At 40.0% G+C, this 19,135-nt stretch overlaps 1 protein-coding gene across 3 annotated transcripts in view; it reads right to left on the reverse strand.

Annotated features, from left to right (window-relative positions):
• The window catches only part of CDK14 (cyclin dependent kinase 14), a 453,985-nt gene that overhangs the window by 183,751 nt on the left and 251,099 nt on the right, over nucleotides 1-19,135 (reverse strand). For all 3 annotated transcript variants that reach the window (XM_075211845.1, XM_075211846.1, XM_075211847.1), the window contains one exon: nucleotides 8,836-8,929. In XM_075211845.1, the coding sequence (XP_075067946.1) occupies nucleotides 8,836-8,929 (94 nt within the window). The remainder of the gene's footprint in view (nucleotides 1-8,835; nucleotides 8,930-19,135) is intronic.

Raw genomic sequence — 19,135 nt, forward strand, 5'->3', positions numbered from 1 at the left:
ACACACTGATGATAATGATGGGCACCAGCTAGCTACTCCTGATTGGCTGATTGTGAATTCCCCACTGAAGGTTATAGGTGCTTTCTTCATTGAGTGTATATATTAAAGGGTTTTGTGGGTGTATGTTTTTGATTTTTTTTGCTATATCCATTCGTATCTTATCTGCTGTATTATAGAAAGTTTTTTTATTTAAACCAAACTGAATAGCGATTGCGTTTATCACTATCAAAACAAACATGTCTTGTGCCTCTGCCCTGGTTGGGTGTCTGGGTGGGTGTATGTCAGACATAGCCCTGGCACATACGCCACTAATGCAGAGCTGGATGAATCTTGCCATGCGTACGATTCAGCACATGGGTGTAAATACGCTATTTATAGGTGCAGCTTTTTACAGCTTTATTTTGGACTCATCTGCCGCCAATCCAACATCAGCCACATCGTGTTTTATTTTTCTTATACGCAGACGTTAGTTGGATTGTTATATATCTATTAATTGGGTCTGAATTTAGAGCTGCATATGTAGAATACATAGTACTTATAAGCTTGTATCTTATAACCAGTAATATTCAAGATAACAATCTTTATTTAATAGACAGTAAAGTCACCTCATATTCCTTTCTACCAAATAATAAAATGTGGACATATTAATTTTTTGTTGTGGGAGAAAAGTGAATCTAGGTATTATTATTATTGTATTATAGGTGAAAAATAGAACTTTTTTCAAGGGGTGATATTAAAGTGGAAGGAGATAGGACTTCCATGTAAAGCTTCAACTTATGCACATTGCACTTTACCAAGTGCGCCCAGTGAGCATTGCACCTTGGTGCACTTGGTCGGACCATTTAAGCGAACCAGTGGAATATTAGGGTGTCTTGCTGACCACGTTGGATACGCTTTTCATAAATGACCTTGAGTGTTTTCTTACTTCTCTTTTTATGTTGAATTTTCTTTATATGTCTTCGCATTTAATAAATTATATACTTTATATACTTTTATACATTGCAGAATAAATCATACTTTTTACGTATAGACATTTTTTACCCCTGCAGACTTGATATTGTAAAACTTGTAATAGTTTATGGTAGTAAAAGTTCTTTTAACATTTTCCCTGGATTACCAGGAACAATAACAAATTATTTGCAAAGATATTTTTTCTGTGGACAAAAAGTACTAATATATAGAGGAGCTGCCAATTTGTGGGCAGAACAAATATTCAGCCAATCAATTCATTAGGAACTAGTGACATCACTGAGTAATGAGTGATGTCACTAGTTCCTAGCGAATTGGTAGAATGCATACTCAGTGATGTCACTGGTTCCTAGCGAATGGTAGAATGCATACTCAGTGATGTCACTGATTCCTAGCGAATGGTAGAATGCATACTCAGTGATGTCACTGGTTCCTAGCGAATGGTAGAATGCATACTCAGTGATGTCACTGATTCCTAGCGAATGGTAGAATGCATACTCAGTGATGTCACTGGTTCCTAGCGAATGGTAGAATGCATACTCAGTGATGTCACTGATTCCTAGAGAATGGTAGAATGCATACTCAGTGATGTCACTGGTTCCTAGCGAATGGTAGAATGCATACTCAGTGATGTCACTGGTTCCTAGCGAATTCATGGGCTACATTCTCATGAATACTGGAATAGGCCAGTGGTGAACTCCACTGTAACAACACATGTGGCTGCTGTGAGTCCTGGCAGTGGAAGGGGCCTGGCAATGTTTGCCTATCTATGGATTTTGGAACTGAAAGCCCAAAAGGGGCTTCGCTGAGCAAGTGCCGGCCCACACAAATGTTCACAGATTGCTGCTCATCGCATCATTTTGCTATAGGGCCTGGTGATTGAAATCACCCCCTGTTATATAATAATTTGCCTACCCTCCTGGAACGTCCAGGAAACTCCCAAATTTTCCTAGTGAAGTAGCTGGAACTGTGACCTCAATGATCATCATCATCAGCAGCTATTTATATAGCGCCACTAAATCCACAACGCTGTACAGAGAACTCACTCACATCAGTCCCTGCCCCATTGGAGCTTACAATCTAAAACCCCTAACATACACAGACCGAGAGAGACTAAGGGCAATTTAGTAGCAGCCAATTAACCTACCAGTATATTTTTGGAGTGTGGGAGGAAACCGGAGCACCCGGAGGAAACCCATGCAAACACAGGGAGAACATACAAACTCCACACAGATAAGGCCATGGTCGGTAATTGAACTCATGACCCCAGTGCTGTAAGGCAGAAGTGCTAACCACTAAGCCACCATGCTGATCCAATAATGTGTCAAACTAACACGACTTGGTCCGTCACGTCCCCCCTGCTCTTGACCTTCCCTCCGGCATTTCTGGACAGCAGAATACTAAAGATGGTAAGTATGTGATAGATACACCAATTACATATGTTCTCATTAATCTTTATAAAATATAAAAAAATAAATAGAAATATCTAGCTAGTTAGTTATAGTGAGAGCTGCCCAAAGTCTTCAAGCACGAAATACGGGCTCCAAAATAGAAATTAAATCACCGTCTTCTTACAAATCACAATTATCAGAAAAAGTTTTTTGTGTTAATATTTAATCAGATTTTAAAGAGAAATTTCATGTTTAGACTATAAAATTATGATGTAGATTAAGCCGTGTTCCTCCATACATGGGATTGTCAATCATAATGATTCAAAAGGGGGTGACACCTAACAAACGAGTCCAGACTGATCCTATAATACGCTAGAGTCCCCTTTAAATTCTAAAGACTGATAATTGTGAAGATTTTTATTACTAAAAACCAGATGTCCTCAGAACCGATCAACTATGAACAGTCTGCTTTAGGCACAGTCCAAGTTTGAATTAAAAAAATGTGAAATACTGGTTTGATTGAATACACCGAACGTTGAGTTTTTAATGTTTCCCACGCAAAATCTGATGAGCCAATAGCAGGGAAATTAATTCCAAGCTAAGCAATGCATTATTTATAATGACAGATCATTTGTTAAACACGCACAAATCTGCCAAAGAAAGCAACACATTTGGTGAACTTGGCGCTGTGTGAAATTTTATTCTCTTTTGTGAAATGAATTGTTACATTGTACATATTTTCATGCAGTGTTACATTTAATTACATTGATGCGCTGTTGTATTTGCAAAATCAACGCAGAACTGAGTTGACGTACAGTATTAATAAAAATAATAATGTTTTAGTGTAAACAATTTAGGAAACTGAATTAAGTTTCATTTTAACTTTGGTTTCCCAATATTTATGCAGTGTTCTAAATGATCATTCGGCTGTGTAGATTAGGCTATTAAGTGGTAACTACTTTGTTTAAAGTAAATGATATTATATTTTTGTGATATACTGTATTTCCAAAACCATTAATCTTTTTAAAAGATAAACAAATATATACTTATGTCACCGAATTGATTTATTATATCTCCTTTGGCTGCCAGTAGCAATTTACTCAACAAAATAATATCATTTTGATCACTGGATTCTAAGAATGTCCTTAGCCCCCAATCAAGTCACAGACTTAGGGCTAGATTTACTAAGCTGCGGGTTTGAAAAAGTGGGGATGTTGCCTATAGCAACCAATCAGATTCTAGCTGTGAAAAAGTCGGGATGTTGCCTATAGCAACTAGAGATGAGCGGGCTCGGATTCCGCTAATCCGAGCTCACCCGAACAGTGCGGATCCGAACGGGATCCGAGCACTGTTCGGATATTTCCGGCGGGCAAAAAATTGAAAACGCGGCTCTGTCGTCCAAGTCTCGCGTCGAATCTCGCGAGGGGTGAAAGGGAGGGCCCAGAACAATTCCATCTTGTACCTCTTTTTTTGGCATTATGTGCTCAAGCTACCTCGGTGCAACCTTTTGGCCTAAAAACAATATTGTGAGGTGTTCAGAATAGACTGGAAATTAGTGGAAATGATTGTTATTGAATGTTATTGAGGTTAATAATAGCGTAGGAGTGAAAAAAAAAACCACAAAACTGGTTTTTAGCACTTTTTATGTTTTTTTCAAAATAAATCCGAATCCAAAACCTTAAATCCGAACCAAAACCTTTCGTCAGGTGTTTTGCGAAACAAATCCGAACCCAAAACACAAAACACGAGACACCAAAAGTGGCCGGTGCACATCCCTAATAGCAACCAATCAGATTCTAGCTTTTGTAAAAAGTACTGCATGAAAGCTAGAATCTGATTGGTTGCTATAGGCAACATCCCCACTTTTTCAAACCCGCAGCTTAGTAAATCTAGCCCCTAATCTGGTAACACATGGAGCCACGTTGCCGTACTTGGACGTTGACATCTGATATGGTTGGGGCTTGTTAGTACAGTCAGAATAGCAGTCATCTTCCCATCAGATTATTATTGAGCATCGCGGTTGATTTCAGGCCACACCCCCTGCGATAATGGACCAATTGCCTCATATGAGCTACAATAATGAAGTGTGACTGGTTAGCATTAGAAAGAGCAGATTAAGTGCATTGCTGTCAGCTTGTACAAACGTTAAACTGGGGTTTAAAATTCATGTAAATGAATAAACCCTAAATTACTGAACAAGCACTTTCCTTGCTCATGATTTAAACTGGGTAAATGGGTTACTGGTGAATAATAAATGAATAAAGCGAAAAAATAAAAATGTTGTTCCCTGAACAGCACAAACCGCTTCAGCTGAATTTTTGTGTCATGTGACGCCATCATGTGACAAACTGTGGCTTCCTACTGGCTAAAGTCCCGCTGCCCTTAAGTGAGATACATACATGTAATATTTAATGTAACATTAATAATTACAATAGACAACTAGGATGGAAAATAAAAAAATATTGTGCTTTTAGCAGAAATGCCAACAAGATTTCACAGGAACTTTCCTTGTGTTCCCAGTGTGTGTTCTTATAGGAGCAGGGATAGAATGAATCTTGTTACTTGTTCTATGTGAGCAATGACTTTTGTGACGATGCAAAAAATATCCTTGTCTTCAATGTGATTACATAATATGTATTGTTGACAACAGCAATGCACAGAGGACTTAACTAGAAAGAAAAAAGTTTCTGGCTCAGTTTGTGAGTCAGAGACGGAGCGTTAATTCTTCATATCTCTTTGTGCACAGATGAAAGCCAGATGCAGTTATTTTGTGTCCCTTTCCGGAGAAAGTTCTCATTAGGCACAAGTCTTGTACCAAGTTAATTGCTGTTTTTTCGGATGACCTATAATCTGCTTTTGGAATCTTGGCGGTCATCATTTCACTCTTTCTTCTGTTAAAATATTTTCTGACACAGCTCGGTATCTTGGCAACTTTCATCTTAGTATTAGCAAATTGGGTACTTGGTCAGACACCACACGGAAGTCAGGATTAAGTACATACAGAGACTAGAAAGGTTACGGGAAGCTGGTAGGTTTAATTTGGCGCAAGGTGTCCATGAAACACATCGCTTTGATGTTATCGCCGCTCATTTTTCCTCGCACCCTACAGAGGTTAGAAAAATGAGTGGAGATTCCTACTGTAATGTCTGGCACTGTGCACACTGGACATCGCGGTGAGGTCCGCAAACCACATCGCCAGCAATCCAATCTCCCCATATGAAGCAGTAATCGCGGATAAGTGTGATAACCATTTTCTGATCCAGCTACGTATTCCAGCAAAGGATACGTTTGGAAAATGTGGGATTCTACACACGTGGGCTGAGCATGTTTATTAAATAAATATGGACAGATCTGTTGCTCACATAAGGTACTACTGGCCTCTGGAAAATTACACCCAAAAGTCGTATTATGAAGCAATGATACAAAACATCAAAGAACAGAGTCAACATTTTAACTCTTACAATTAACACACACGTTTTTGCATATTTACACTCTTTAGCAACAGTGATGAATATACATAATGTTCCCAAATTCCCTTTTTTCATTAATATAACTCTTAGCCATCGAGGAGTAACTAGATCCAAGCAGCAGAGGTTGTAGATCCAAACGCCAAGGATCCCATTCTGTTTTCCCCCTTCTTTTCTCTTGGTACCTCCATAGGCAAACCCAGGGGGGGGGGGGTTCCTAGTGCCTGGAAACCCCCCTCTAAGCCTGGGGCACTGTATAATTGAGGTGACTGGACCCTGCCCTCGCTTCACACGGCTGTGCTTGAAAAGGGAGAGCTGCGTGCACCTAACAGTAGTGCACGCAGCATTGCCTATGTATATTATGGGGATAGGAAGAGTTGGAGAGCAACCAAGCACTGTCTAATATTATAGCCACTCCCCCCATGCATTCTAGCCATACCCACTGGCGGTATGGTGTGGAAACCCCCCTCTACAAATCCTTCGTTTGCCCCTGAGCCCCATATTTAAAGTCCCTCCCAGAGTCTGTAAGTTATTCTTTCCTGAATTCAATATTACTGTAATACCTACTACAGTGAGTGCAAGGACACTTAGGTCAGTGATGTATCTCCAAGGAAGTCAAACTAGGACTGGGCCGACATGCGCTTCGTTTCCTGGGGGAAAATAGGACAGACGATCACTGATCCCTCTCTTATAACGTAGATACACTGTCCGATTTAGCATTTTATTATTCTCCGTAAAGTACCTATGTCAGGGGCAACATTGTTTTTAAACTTTCTGGATCTAATTTCCCATAGAAAACTATTGTAAAATGTATATATAATTTCTCCCTTAAATAAATCAAATGTGTTTTTGTTCTATATTAAAAAGTAGGGACTGGCTATAATAACACGCTCATTACTGTGATGGTAGTTTAGGCAGGCATCTTACAGGGTAACTGAAAAAGAAAGTTTCAATAAATTTTAGCAGCAGACTGTGCTATTGTATTGTTATGTGTCACAAACCCCTAGAGTCATAAAAGTGATTAAACAGTGTAAATGCCCCCCCCCCCCTGCTTAGTCAGTATGAAGCAAAATCCTGGAGGTTCCTCTTGCATGGCTGTTGTTGGACAGCAAATGGTGCGTGAGACATAAAGAGCCAACACAACGGTATTCTCAGAGGTCAGGAAGCACAGAAATTGAAGGATGAGAAACGTTACAAGAATCAGCAGAAAATAAATCATTTTCGCTTGAAGGTGCCATAAACAAACACACTGCCAAAGTCCTGTAAAAATCTAGATAAATATTACAACACTACAGCACCACTAAACTTATAGTATAGTCAGCTTAGGCTGGCTACACACTGCAGGGTTCTCAGCTGATCATTAGGCCAATCACACGATAAACAACCGTTCGGCCTGATATCACATTACTGTGTACGCTCAATGATGAGTAGTTATCGTTCCAATACTCATCGTATCGTTTCATTTGATCTTTTAATCGGACTAAAAATCTCGTTTAACGATGGAACAATGTCGTTCCAATTCTGCAGTGTGTATGCACTGATGATCTGGATCTCCATAGAGTTTATAAAGTCACAATCTTTTCAGCAGATGGTCATAACAGATGAAGAGCACAGATCTGAAGGTAAATCTTGTAAAACATGTATAGTGTGTACACATGAATAGGCATACTGACTGGGACTTTTTTTTTTCTCCAATCCCTATTGATATGGCATCGGGAGAAATTTTCTGCAATGTGTACCTGTTACGAGCTGCGGCGATCCAAGGCTCGTCTCTCCTGTTTGTGTCCCAGCTGTCATAGCAATAACCAGGATGTCACTTCCGATTCCGAGGTCCCGGCCGTCTCTGTGGCAATGGCCGGGACGCTCTCTTTGACAGCCCTGCATCCCGGCGTTAGAGGCAGCCGGGTGCAGGTGCAGAATTTATTACTTATGTTCATCCTCAGGTGGTTGATTAAAACCATTTAGCTTTCCCTAAATCTGATTGGGCAGTCTGGGTATTTAAGGCAGGAAGGGCTTAGCCTCCCTGCTTGTTATAGCATTCAATTTCCTGGCTGCTGACCTGCTCTTGTACTGTGTTCCTGTACTTCTGGATAGATACTTCTGTGTATGACCCATGGCTTGTTTATTGGACCGTGATCCATTGCTGGTGACCCTGACTTCTGCCTGTGACTCAGATATCCTGTCTTTCTGCTGGACCTGACCCTTTGCCTGAACCTCACCTTGCTGTCTGCCTGTGACCTATGACCTTGGCCTGCCTCTGACTTCGTTTATCTCCTGCCTTCATCTCCCTTCCCACGCTACGGTTATCTCTATAACTTGTACTATGCAGCGCATAAGACCTGGAGGCATCTGAGTACCTGTGAGCGCAACAATCTCTACGGCAGAGGCGGCTGCTATAGGTGAAGACCTCTATCTCCTGTTCTACAAGCTTATGTCAAGAGCCATTAGCCGTGACAGTACCCAGCCTTATTTTATATGCCGATAGAATAATGGCAATAACTTCACAAATATATGTGTAAATGTTTTACAAGCTGATTGGAACTAAACATTATTTGAGATAAGGGTTTGGCCGGGTGAAGGAATCTTTTCACCTTCAGCTCACGCAAACCAAGCTTCTGATCAGTAACCATCAGTTATTGTCCTATTGAAGCTGTGAAAGACACCATCTCAGTCATACCAGGAGAATTACTTTCAGAACTTTGAAAGTTCAACTTATGAAGACAGCAACCATCAAGTAGTAAAGAGACACCCTCTACATACTCTATAACTCTATATCTTAAGGACGTACAGCTATGGAATGTGGAAATGTATTATTTATTGCACATCATTTTGTATGACAGCAGCAAGGACACTGGAAGAATTAATTTAAGATTGTGTGTGGAAGAAACCGCATACAAGCAACTATATGCAAAAAAGAAATACAAGGCATTTTAGGAGACTGTCAATCCCTTCTCTCATGAATAATAAATGACAAAATGAAAACATGAAGGAAATAGAAATTAACTCACCAGGAATATCCGTTCCAGTTGGTCCTGTATGTCTTTCATTCCTGGAAAAGCAGCAACACCCTGGATCATTTCAATGAATATGCATCCCACGCCCCTGCCATTGAGAATAGAGAATGAATAAATTTAATGTTTCTGTCAGGAATGACGGCCAACCCTTGTTACATAGTACATAAAGCTGCTGGGCATTTTCCATACACACGCCTCAATCAATGCATCAATAATAACAGTATAAGTATTTCAGTGTCTTACAAGGATATTTGAATGTAAAAAAGTACCCATTTAGAGTCCGTTTTAATAAAACACATGGGAATACGTTGGGCCTGATTCCTTAAGGAAAGTAACACAGGAAAATTAGTAACTTTTAACCTTGGCAAAACCATGTTACAATGCAAGAGGTGCAAATGAGTTCATTATTTTGCACATGAGGAAAATACTGGCTGTTTTTTCAGGTAGAACGCAAATACTTGATAGTTTTAGTTTTACACTGTCATTTAAAGTTGATCTAGGACATGCCCTACTCCAAGTATAAATCTGTCCCCACATTTTAAATTCACCACCCCCTCGAATGCAACATGGTTTTCTCAAGGTCCAAAGATACTCCTTGTTTTTGCTTTATTCTCCTTAATGAATCCATCCCATTGTGTATTGCGTGTGTACACTCAGTGCACGGAACCTTATTTTTGTTCATGTTTCAAACTTTGGACATGAATGTAAGCTGCCCTCAGAGTGGGCGGAGCCCGGTAAGTCCAATAAACAAGGCAGGGTGGCTCCATGCTAACCGCACTGCCCTGCGGCCTGACTTCCCCAAGTAATAATATTTGAACAGAGCAGTTCTCACACGAGGGAAATGGTTTTACGCAGCAAAATTAACACCACAATAGATTGCCAGAAATGTTGGACCCTGTGCCATGAAACATGCCACATACATACCCCTTTGTACCCAGAACATTGCAGCAGTGTCATCTTTATTATGCTGAAGCCACTATAACTCTCCCCACCCATTGCATCTAAAATTAAAATAATATTCTTTATTTTCTTATATGCTGGAGCCTGGGTCATATGACACACATCGTATACCTGTATATATCAGCACACAACTATATTCTCCTCATTATGTAAAGGCTACACCACTTTCATGGGAGAAAAAAAATAATAACCTACCAAACTTTAACATTATAAACTATATATCACTAACGCAATTGTTTCCTGGTTAAAGTGCACCTCTTATCCTCACTCGTTATTTGCTCCCATTTCTGCTTAAAGCACTTTTTCAGAAATTTCTTCCCTCATACAACAAGACTTCCCCATAGCCTGCAAATCTTCAAGCGTTGATTACCAACCTTCTACACAGTTCACTCAAAACTTACATCTATTGTCTTTCTAAACTCAAAATATCATCGATGTGTTCCGGGACAATCTGTGGAATTTCACCTCAAAAATCAAACTCCTATTTTCAAATAGATTGTAAGCTTGCAGGGCCCTCTTATCTCTATTTATTAATACCCACAGGTCTATTTATCTGTCAAAAAAAGTGAAGTGTTTGCTGGATTTAGGGAATTTACCTATATAGCAAAGCACTGTGGCCAGTGATGCTGTCAGTGATGCTTTCCCTTGGGATACCTACGTAACAAGTACTAGGGGCGGGCTGGCCCAGGGGGCAGGGTGGCCCCGGGTCGCTCAGTCAGACCGCTATTAGGGCCGCCCCACGGATGCAATATAGAACATTTTCCCCGGGGGACGCATCTGATGACATGCGATGCGGCCGTGTCAGCGCACAGGCGGCCGCATCACATGACAGAGGATGCGGCCGCATCCTCAATAACGTGGCCGCATCCCCTGTCAAGTGATGCGGCCGCCTGTGTGCCCCCCTGGGCTTCCCTCTCCCAGCCTGCGCCTGACAAGGACAGTGGTGGAACTGTGGCTGTGCTACAATTGCTGCCATCTGAGGATTGCATTAGTCGAGGGTGCCCACAGAAAGAATTGCTTTATTATTAAAATAAAGCATTTTTTTTTTAAAAATGAATAAAAGGTTTTTGTTTTTATATCAGGTTCTTTTTTAAAAATAAATGTATTATTATTATAATTATTATTATTAATATTATTATTGAATCTGGAACTAGAAGACCACACAAGCTCAGGCTTCCAGTTCCAGTGTGAATGCGCAGAGGGACACGCTGCCTAGCGAGGGGTAAGACTCCTTTTACCGCCGCCAACCAGGATTGCCGGGAGCTGAGCATCACTGAACTGTCCTGGTGACAATTTTTTTCCATAAAATTCATAACAGAGGGGTCTTAATAAATAGACTCCCAGCCTTGGTTGATTTCTGTGTTTGTTCCGAACTATAAAGTGCAGTGGAGTATTCTGGTGCTTTATAAATAAAAAAGTTAATAAATAATGGTGATAAAGCCAAGATTTGTGGATAAATACAAGCAGAAAACAGAGAGCGCCATCAATGAGAATGTGCCCAGGGCAGAATTAGCATTAAAGACAAAAGATTGAGGTAAGATTTAAAGTCAGCAACATAAAACATATGTCACCCAAAGGTCGGCTACCGGATTTGGAAAGCAGGAATGAATCAACTGTAGAAACAAAGTAATCAACAGAAGAGCAAAAGGTCTTTCACAAAAAAAGTAAAAGGATGACGACAACACTTCAGGTACTTTAAATCCAATGTGGATGTATCGTCAAAGCATGTTTGGTAGGTTGACTCATGGATAAAGATAAAAGCTCCTTCACTCCCTATGACCAAAGTAAGATGGAAAGAGTGTATGACCTCAGAGGGTATAGGTTACATTCAGTGACCTCAGAAGGTATAGGTTACATTCAGTGACCTCAGAAGGTATAGGTTACATTCAGTGACCTCAGAAGGTATAGGTTACATTCAGTGACCTCAGAAGGTATAGGTTACATTCAGTGACCTCAGAAGGTATAGGTTACATTCAGTGACCTCAGAAGGTATAGGTTACATTCAGTGACCTCAGAAGGTATAGGTTACATTCAGTGACCTCAGAAGGTATAGGTTACATTCAGTGACCTCAGAAGGTATAGGTTACCTTCAGTGCCAGTCTACCCTAACCTTTTTACTGGTATCACCAGAAAGATACCAGTAAAAAGGTTCTATATCTACCTTAAAATCAACTTGTTGTCAGTGAAGAATTGATAAATCAAGGTGCCATTGTGACATTCATGGACAGGGGCAGGCTGGGCAAGGGGGCATCTGCCCACCGGGCCGGTCCCATAGTGGGACCTTGGGCTGGGTCACTAGGCCACCTGCACAGAGCCCTGACCTCAACCCCATCGAACACCTTTGGGATGAACTGGAACAGAGATTACGAGCCAGACCTTCAGTCCAACGTCAGTGCCTTAACTCGTAAATGCTCTACAGAATGAATGGGCACAAATTCCCACAGAAACACTCCAACATCTTGTAGAAAGTCTTCCAAGAAGAGTGTTAGGTGTTATCACTGCAAAAGGCGGACCAACTCCATATTAAAGTACATGTATTTGAATACAATGAAATTACAGTAACTACAGTAATGGTCAAGTGTCAAGGTATTTTTTTCCTTTAAAATAGGCTGCTGAGTCGAATCTTGCCCCCCGGGCTGAAGTTTGCCAGCCCTCCCCTGTTCATGTATGACGGCAGCATCAACACAAATGAGGTCACACACTTGCAAAAGAAAAAAATCACGGATGAATTGTACCAGCTGAAATGCCAAGAAGCGGTCAACTCGGCCAAGCAGGAGCGACACATGAGCTACATCCATACATGGCACCGATGCTTAGAACATAGGGACTCAGGAGTAGTAAGAAAGCTGGCTAAAGAGAGCTGGCTAAGTGTATCAACATCCATCAATGCACCCAGATGGTGAAATGCACCGTGTCTATTGTTTTGAAGTGGGAGGGAGTGTAACAAATCACAATGGCTCCTTTTCTGTGTTTAACACACAGCCACAAAATGCCACAAAACTTTTTTTTATTTTGCATTGTTAGACTGCATTGTTGTTTTTCAGTACAATCAAAGTGCAGATTACAAGAACAATAAATCACAATGCCCCGCTAACACCAACATGCCGCTTATGAAGAATTATCCAAAGCTCGTTTTCATAGAAGCCATCACTCAGCGGGGACCCTGGCATTGCTCCAAAATGGTCTTTCAGCACTAATATTTCACAAAGAAGTCTATTTAAAAAAAAAAATTCCTGAAAACAATCTGGACAGGTAATCCTCCTCCCCAAAACTAAACCTATTTTCTTCATTTATATTCTGGAAGAAAACAGGGGATTTTTTTTTTCTCTCCCAATATTTTGATAGATGGCAAAAAAAAAAAGAGAATGTACTAATCAATTTCTATGACTAAAGCAAATTAGAAAAGTAGGTGATTATATATAATGTTCCATCTGTCCCGGCTGATTACTGGAGAAGCTGGATTGATTAAACTGCCAGTCATCATTTAGCCTCCTTAGAGGTCTATTACACAGCAAGAGCCACAATAAATCTTCGTCAAGTGCTTATATAATCAAGAATGAAAACAAGTTGAGTTAAAAAAAAAATGAAGTTCTAGAACTTTCATTACCAGAGGGAATTGTATTTTAATGGCCAGTCTTTCATTGGTGCCATGGTCAACACTCGCTTTTATAAAAGTCTAAGTGATGGAAAGGTTGTATTGTGGGAATACACACCTACTGCAGGTCGGATTCTGCTGCAAATGATGTTATCACACATACAAAACAACCTCCAGTTGTTTAAGCCCTCCCGCAGTTTCATGGCCAGATGGGAAGCCCCCCCTCCATATCTAACTGCAATGAGAACATTTAACAGAGCAAGGTACTGGATCCAATGTGATTGAGAGGAGAGTTGTACGTTTTTGCAGCTATGTATATTAAAAAATAAAAGAAAATAACAGTTACCGTAAGTACATTCAATTTAAAGAGAACATTACGTTTTGTGGTAATGACATCTCTTTAAGAAGGTTGTAGAACATGCATATTATATTATTAGTATGCATTAACATACAATCTGTGATACCTTAGCTGTAATTATACTTTAAAATCTTACAAAACAGTAAAGTCCAGGTTCACAGTCTTCCCACATCGTAGTAAATGAGAGCGTGAAAATTACTGGATGCTTACGGGCAGCACGGTGGCTTAGTGTTTAGCACTTCTGCCTTACAGAACTGAGGTCATGAGCTCAATTCCTGACCATGGCCTTATCTGTGGGGAGTTTGTATGTTCTTCCCCTGTTTGCGTGGGTTTCCTCCAAGTACTAGTAGGTTAATTGGCTGCCATCAAATTGACCCTAGGTTGTCGGTCTCTATGTGTGTATGTTAGGGAACTTAGACTGTAAGCTCCAATGGGGCAGAGACTGATGTAATTGAGTTCTCTGTACAGCGCAGCGGAATTAGTGGCGCTATATAAAAGGCTGATGATGATTTGTGCAGTGAGAAGTTTGATTATAGATTGTATTTCCCAAATACTGTATTTTTAAATATGACTGCTCCTTTACCAAACTAAGGAGTTGTGCTCATTAAAATAAGGACCATACAAGATAATTTAGAATTAGTCGTGCTTCAATTATAGAAATTGGTTTTTGTAGCACAAGCCAGCATACAGATTATTGAGCAGAAGAATCTAAATGTACCATCGCTATAGTACTTCATCTAATTGTATTTAGAAAAGTCAGCTGCACAGTTTGAATGCAAAGGGGGTTAATTACGAAGTAGCATTTTCCATAGTCTACAACATTCCGCTGTAGGAAAAGAAAATAAGACGGTTATATTTTACTTTTGTATATCGGATACTTTCATAATTAGAGATAGACAAAACCATTTGAAACCTTTCAGGATTTTCCTGGTTTTTTTGGGGTCTCAAATCAAATTACAAAATGAAGCACAGGAAGTTCACTAATATAGGATTATTCAAAAAGTAAATTGCTAAAAAAAAAAATCTAAATATTAAATTGTTGCTTTTGATCAAGAATCTAAAAAAATAAAAATAAATAAATAAATAGATTGATACTATAAACCACTGTGCTTTAATGATACTTTCTGTGGGGATCAGAAATAAACAAGCTGCAAATTGATTAGTTGAACATAGAATATTGCAAATAGTAACGCCATGAGAGTCACATTTTTTTATTATTATAAATGCTTGTTCTGCAGATGTGACATTTTGTTAAATATTCATAAAGCACATTTATCATGATAAAGGCATTGTAATGGAGCATCTTATTTCCAATGAAATCTCCTAAATGAACATGCTGCTTATGCTGTACATGGGAACTATTGTTCTCCTTGGACGAGACACAGGAAAACCTGACTTGCATGCTTCATTTGTTTCCTTCTGCTTCCACTGATCAACATTGTGATAGCTTAAATCAATCTTTTGGGGCTGTAATATAATTACATGAGATGTCCGGCATTGATGGGCGAAATTACATAGTAACAAAGAGAAAAGAAAAAATCTTTCAAATGAGTATATGAGTTTTCAAGCATTACAATGAAAAGATGTAAATCAGTTTATTAACCTATTCTGCCCAGAGCCAGATTATGACTGTTAATCAGTTTAGTAACTGTGGTCCAGTTTTTAATAAAAGTGGTCTCTGGTCTACAATTTCCTGCTCTATCTCATTACCCATGTTGCATTGTGTGACAATGTTTCTGAGTGCAGCGTTCCTCTGGCACACCTTGCTATACTTTATAATCACCTATGTATGTATGTATGTATGTATGTATGTAGTGTACGGTTATGTCACAACTTGAGTATTTGCTTACTGGTTTTGGCACTACTCACCAAAGAGGCACGGAGTCTAACGTGTCCCAGGTATTCACCAGGAACCCCCGCAAGGGAGTATGGTCTTAGCTGCGGGAGACACGCAGGTCGCGGTCCTCAGAGGGAGCAACCAGTGAAGCGGTAAGATGAGAACGGTGTCAGGCAGGTCGGGTATGCCACAGGGAGAATCCAAAGAGTAGCCGGGTCCGGGGTCAGAAGCGCAGGAGAGGATAGTCAACAAGCCGGGTTCAGTACACAGGAATATCAGAAGTAGAATGGTCAGCAAGCCGGGTTCAGTACACAGGAATATCAGAAGTAGAATGGTCAGCAAGCCGGGTAATTCACAGAGAAGAAGGAGGACACAGGAACGCTGGAGCTAGGTGGGACCTATTACTCTGGCACTCTCCTAGTGCCAGAGTGATCCTTAAATAGTGCTGCCTTCAATTAGCGGCGGTGGTGACGCTGAACACCACCGCCGGATTTACTGGAGAGTGTTCCGTTGCCTAGCAACGGAATGTGACCGCCGACCCGGAAGTGTGCTCGGTTGCCTAGCAACCAAGCGCTCAGCGCCAGTAGCAGGCGTCCGTCCCTGTGTGACGGACACAGCACGGGGATGGCGCCTGACAGGTTATAGGGTATCAGAAGCCAGAAACTCCATCAAACACTAGACCCAGGAACCAGGAGCAGAGCTGAGTGTTTAGAGGTAGAGCTGTTCACTGGATCAAACTTATAAGGTAAAAATTTGCTAGATATCGAAAGAACCTTTAGAAGATCTATTGTATTCATCTCCGTTCAGAAGCTAGATCAAGTAAGTGCAATGGACATTGAAAGCGCTACGGAATATGTTGGCGCTATATAAATAAATGATGATGATGATGCCATCTGCTCTACTTCTGGTGATATCCACTTGGTGGAAGTTGCTGCCGCTGAACATGGGGAACAAGTGTCCTATCCCCTGTTTCCAGCAGTGAGAATGATACTGTACTAAACAGATACTCCAAGCTGGTGAATAACCACAAGAGAGCGCGTGCAGCACAAAAGTGTCAGCCTTTCCCTGAAACAGGAGAAGATAAATTAAATGTAGCGTTTTGGTTGCCAGCAGCTGACTGTTTTAAGACTTCTACAATGACTAGTTCAAGTTTCACCTTTCACTGTCTCTCTTCATAACAAGCCACCAAACCACGGGTAGCTGCACAGTCACCAATGACTGTTTTATTATTAGTGGCTGACAATGCTGCTGCCTTACAACAGCAGCACGCACTATCCACACCAGCAGCTACAACCGTTATTCCGTTACCCTATGTATCAGTTGTTCCACACACCTATTAGATTGTAAGCTCATTTGGTCAGGGCCATCTTTATCTTCTGTTTCATGTCATTATATGTAACTTGTTTGTGCCATTATCAACTCTAAGTACAGCGCTACATAATATGTCACTGCTTTATAAAGGATAATAATAATAATTAGTACAAAGGAGAGGAAAATAATTGAAGACTTTGGCCGTAGAAGATGTTATTGTAAAAGTGATTGAGGTTGAACCAGAAGACACTTTACTTGTAGCCCAGTAGACATTCTTATTAGCCAAGCGTTGGATAGTTTCCAGTTAATAACTTTGTTCTATTGTTCAGCCCTAAAGGATACAGATGTGTCTATTTTAAATTAGATGTATATCCTACCCTGTAAGGGCTTGGTAGACCTATGGATCACAACGGTGCACTCAAATCGTTGCTATGGAAACAGAACATGGTTACACTGGGGATCTTCATTTAAAAACTAGATATGTATCACTACATTCTCCTGGGAAGAGATGTCTATCAAAAGTGTTTTTATTGTGTCTTTTCGCCACCAGAAAAGGTTAAATGTTAACTATGTTATCATAGAAACGGGATGACATTTGATATGTCCTTTCTCAGATTTCAAAAACATTTGTACCTCACACCTTTAATAAATGTGTTAAAAATTTGTTACTCACAACTGCAATTTTGTGAGTTCCCAAACAACAAATATTCTCTGTTTAAAATGGTGATCAAATAACAGGAAGTCATGGGGCATACATCTGCAGCTAACGAAGAGAGAACAGAGTAATAAATGACCTTGGATATTTGCTGGAAGATTCGTAGGGTGTCTATAAGTGTAGCCAAACTGGGTTTAAAAAACTAGTGCTTTCCATTCTACCATGGCTCGAGGGTCAGCACTAGAAGTACTTTATGACATAGTTTCTGCAGTGCGTATGTATATATATTATATATATATATATATATATATATATATAGATATATCTACTATATAAAAGCCTAGTGGTGTGTGTCTGTGTGTGGGAAAAAAAAAACCAAGCTGCAGCGCCACCTGCTCGGCGAAGTTATACACTGACCTACTAAATTCTTAGTGTGTGTGGGGGAAAAAACTCAGAAAGGGCTGAAATTTGCTGCAGCGCCACCTGCTGGGCGGAGTTATACACTGACCTACTAAATTCTTAGTGTGTGTGGGGAAAAAAACTCAGAAAGGGCTGAAATTTGGTATACTAAGATGTTTTTAATTTGTTAATTTAATTTGTTAATTGTGAAAGTGTTTATAAAGATTTTAAAAATATATATATATATTTTATATATATATATATATATATAAAGATGAAGGATGAGGTGATGGAGAAAAATGATGAGGTGGTGACATGTGGACAAAACCACGTTAAAAAAGGGCGCTTGCGTCGGGAAGTAACGCTCTTCCCCTGAGGAGGCCTGGCCTTGCCCCAAATGCATGACAAGAACCTTTTTAACACCTTAAGTAGCTTGATTTGACTAGAATGCATGAGTATCATGCACGGGTTAACTTGTATATATATAGATATATAGCTGAGTCAAGCATTGGTACAGACATTACACCAGCTGAGAACCTCATTTCCATTCAAGAGACAGATAAGAAAGGTGAAGTGGTGATATGAAGCAGACAAGACTATATGAATGAGGCCCTTTAGATTACTGGGTGATGACAAAAGCTTATTTAAATTTATATGGAGACCCACTAGGGATTTCTTTATGATACACTCATACAGCTAATATCCATAGCATTAGAGAGGAGAGTCATACGGCAGGAAGAACAATATTTTCTGCACATAGAACATCCACCTCTCTCCCCCATTTTTATTATTACTCTAAAATACATAAACCCTCCATACAGGAATATTATTTCACTAACAAGATACATTGTATGTATTTTTTAGATGTATCTTAGCTACATTGTATAATATTTTTATGATTTTCCATTCACATGGCAAACTCAACCTTCAAACTCATACATAGGGGCATATTCAATTATCGGCGTTTTCCGCTGGGGAAAAACTATTACCGTTATTACGGTAACTACAGCCGGATTTCAGCTCACAGCTCCCTGAGCCGCGAGATGAAATCCAGCGTGAAAAGTACCGTAATAACGGTATTTACACAAATGTAACGCAAACAAGTTCAAGGCCCTTGGAACCATCCAATTCTGATCAAATTTTGAACAGCTTGAAAATTCGTTATCTTATCCTGGATGT

The sequence above is a fragment of the Mixophyes fleayi genome, chromosome 5 (assembly GCF_038048845.1).
Source record: "Mixophyes fleayi isolate aMixFle1 chromosome 5, aMixFle1.hap1, whole genome shotgun sequence".
Taxonomy (NCBI): domain Eukaryota; kingdom Metazoa; phylum Chordata; class Amphibia; order Anura; family Limnodynastidae; genus Mixophyes; species Mixophyes fleayi.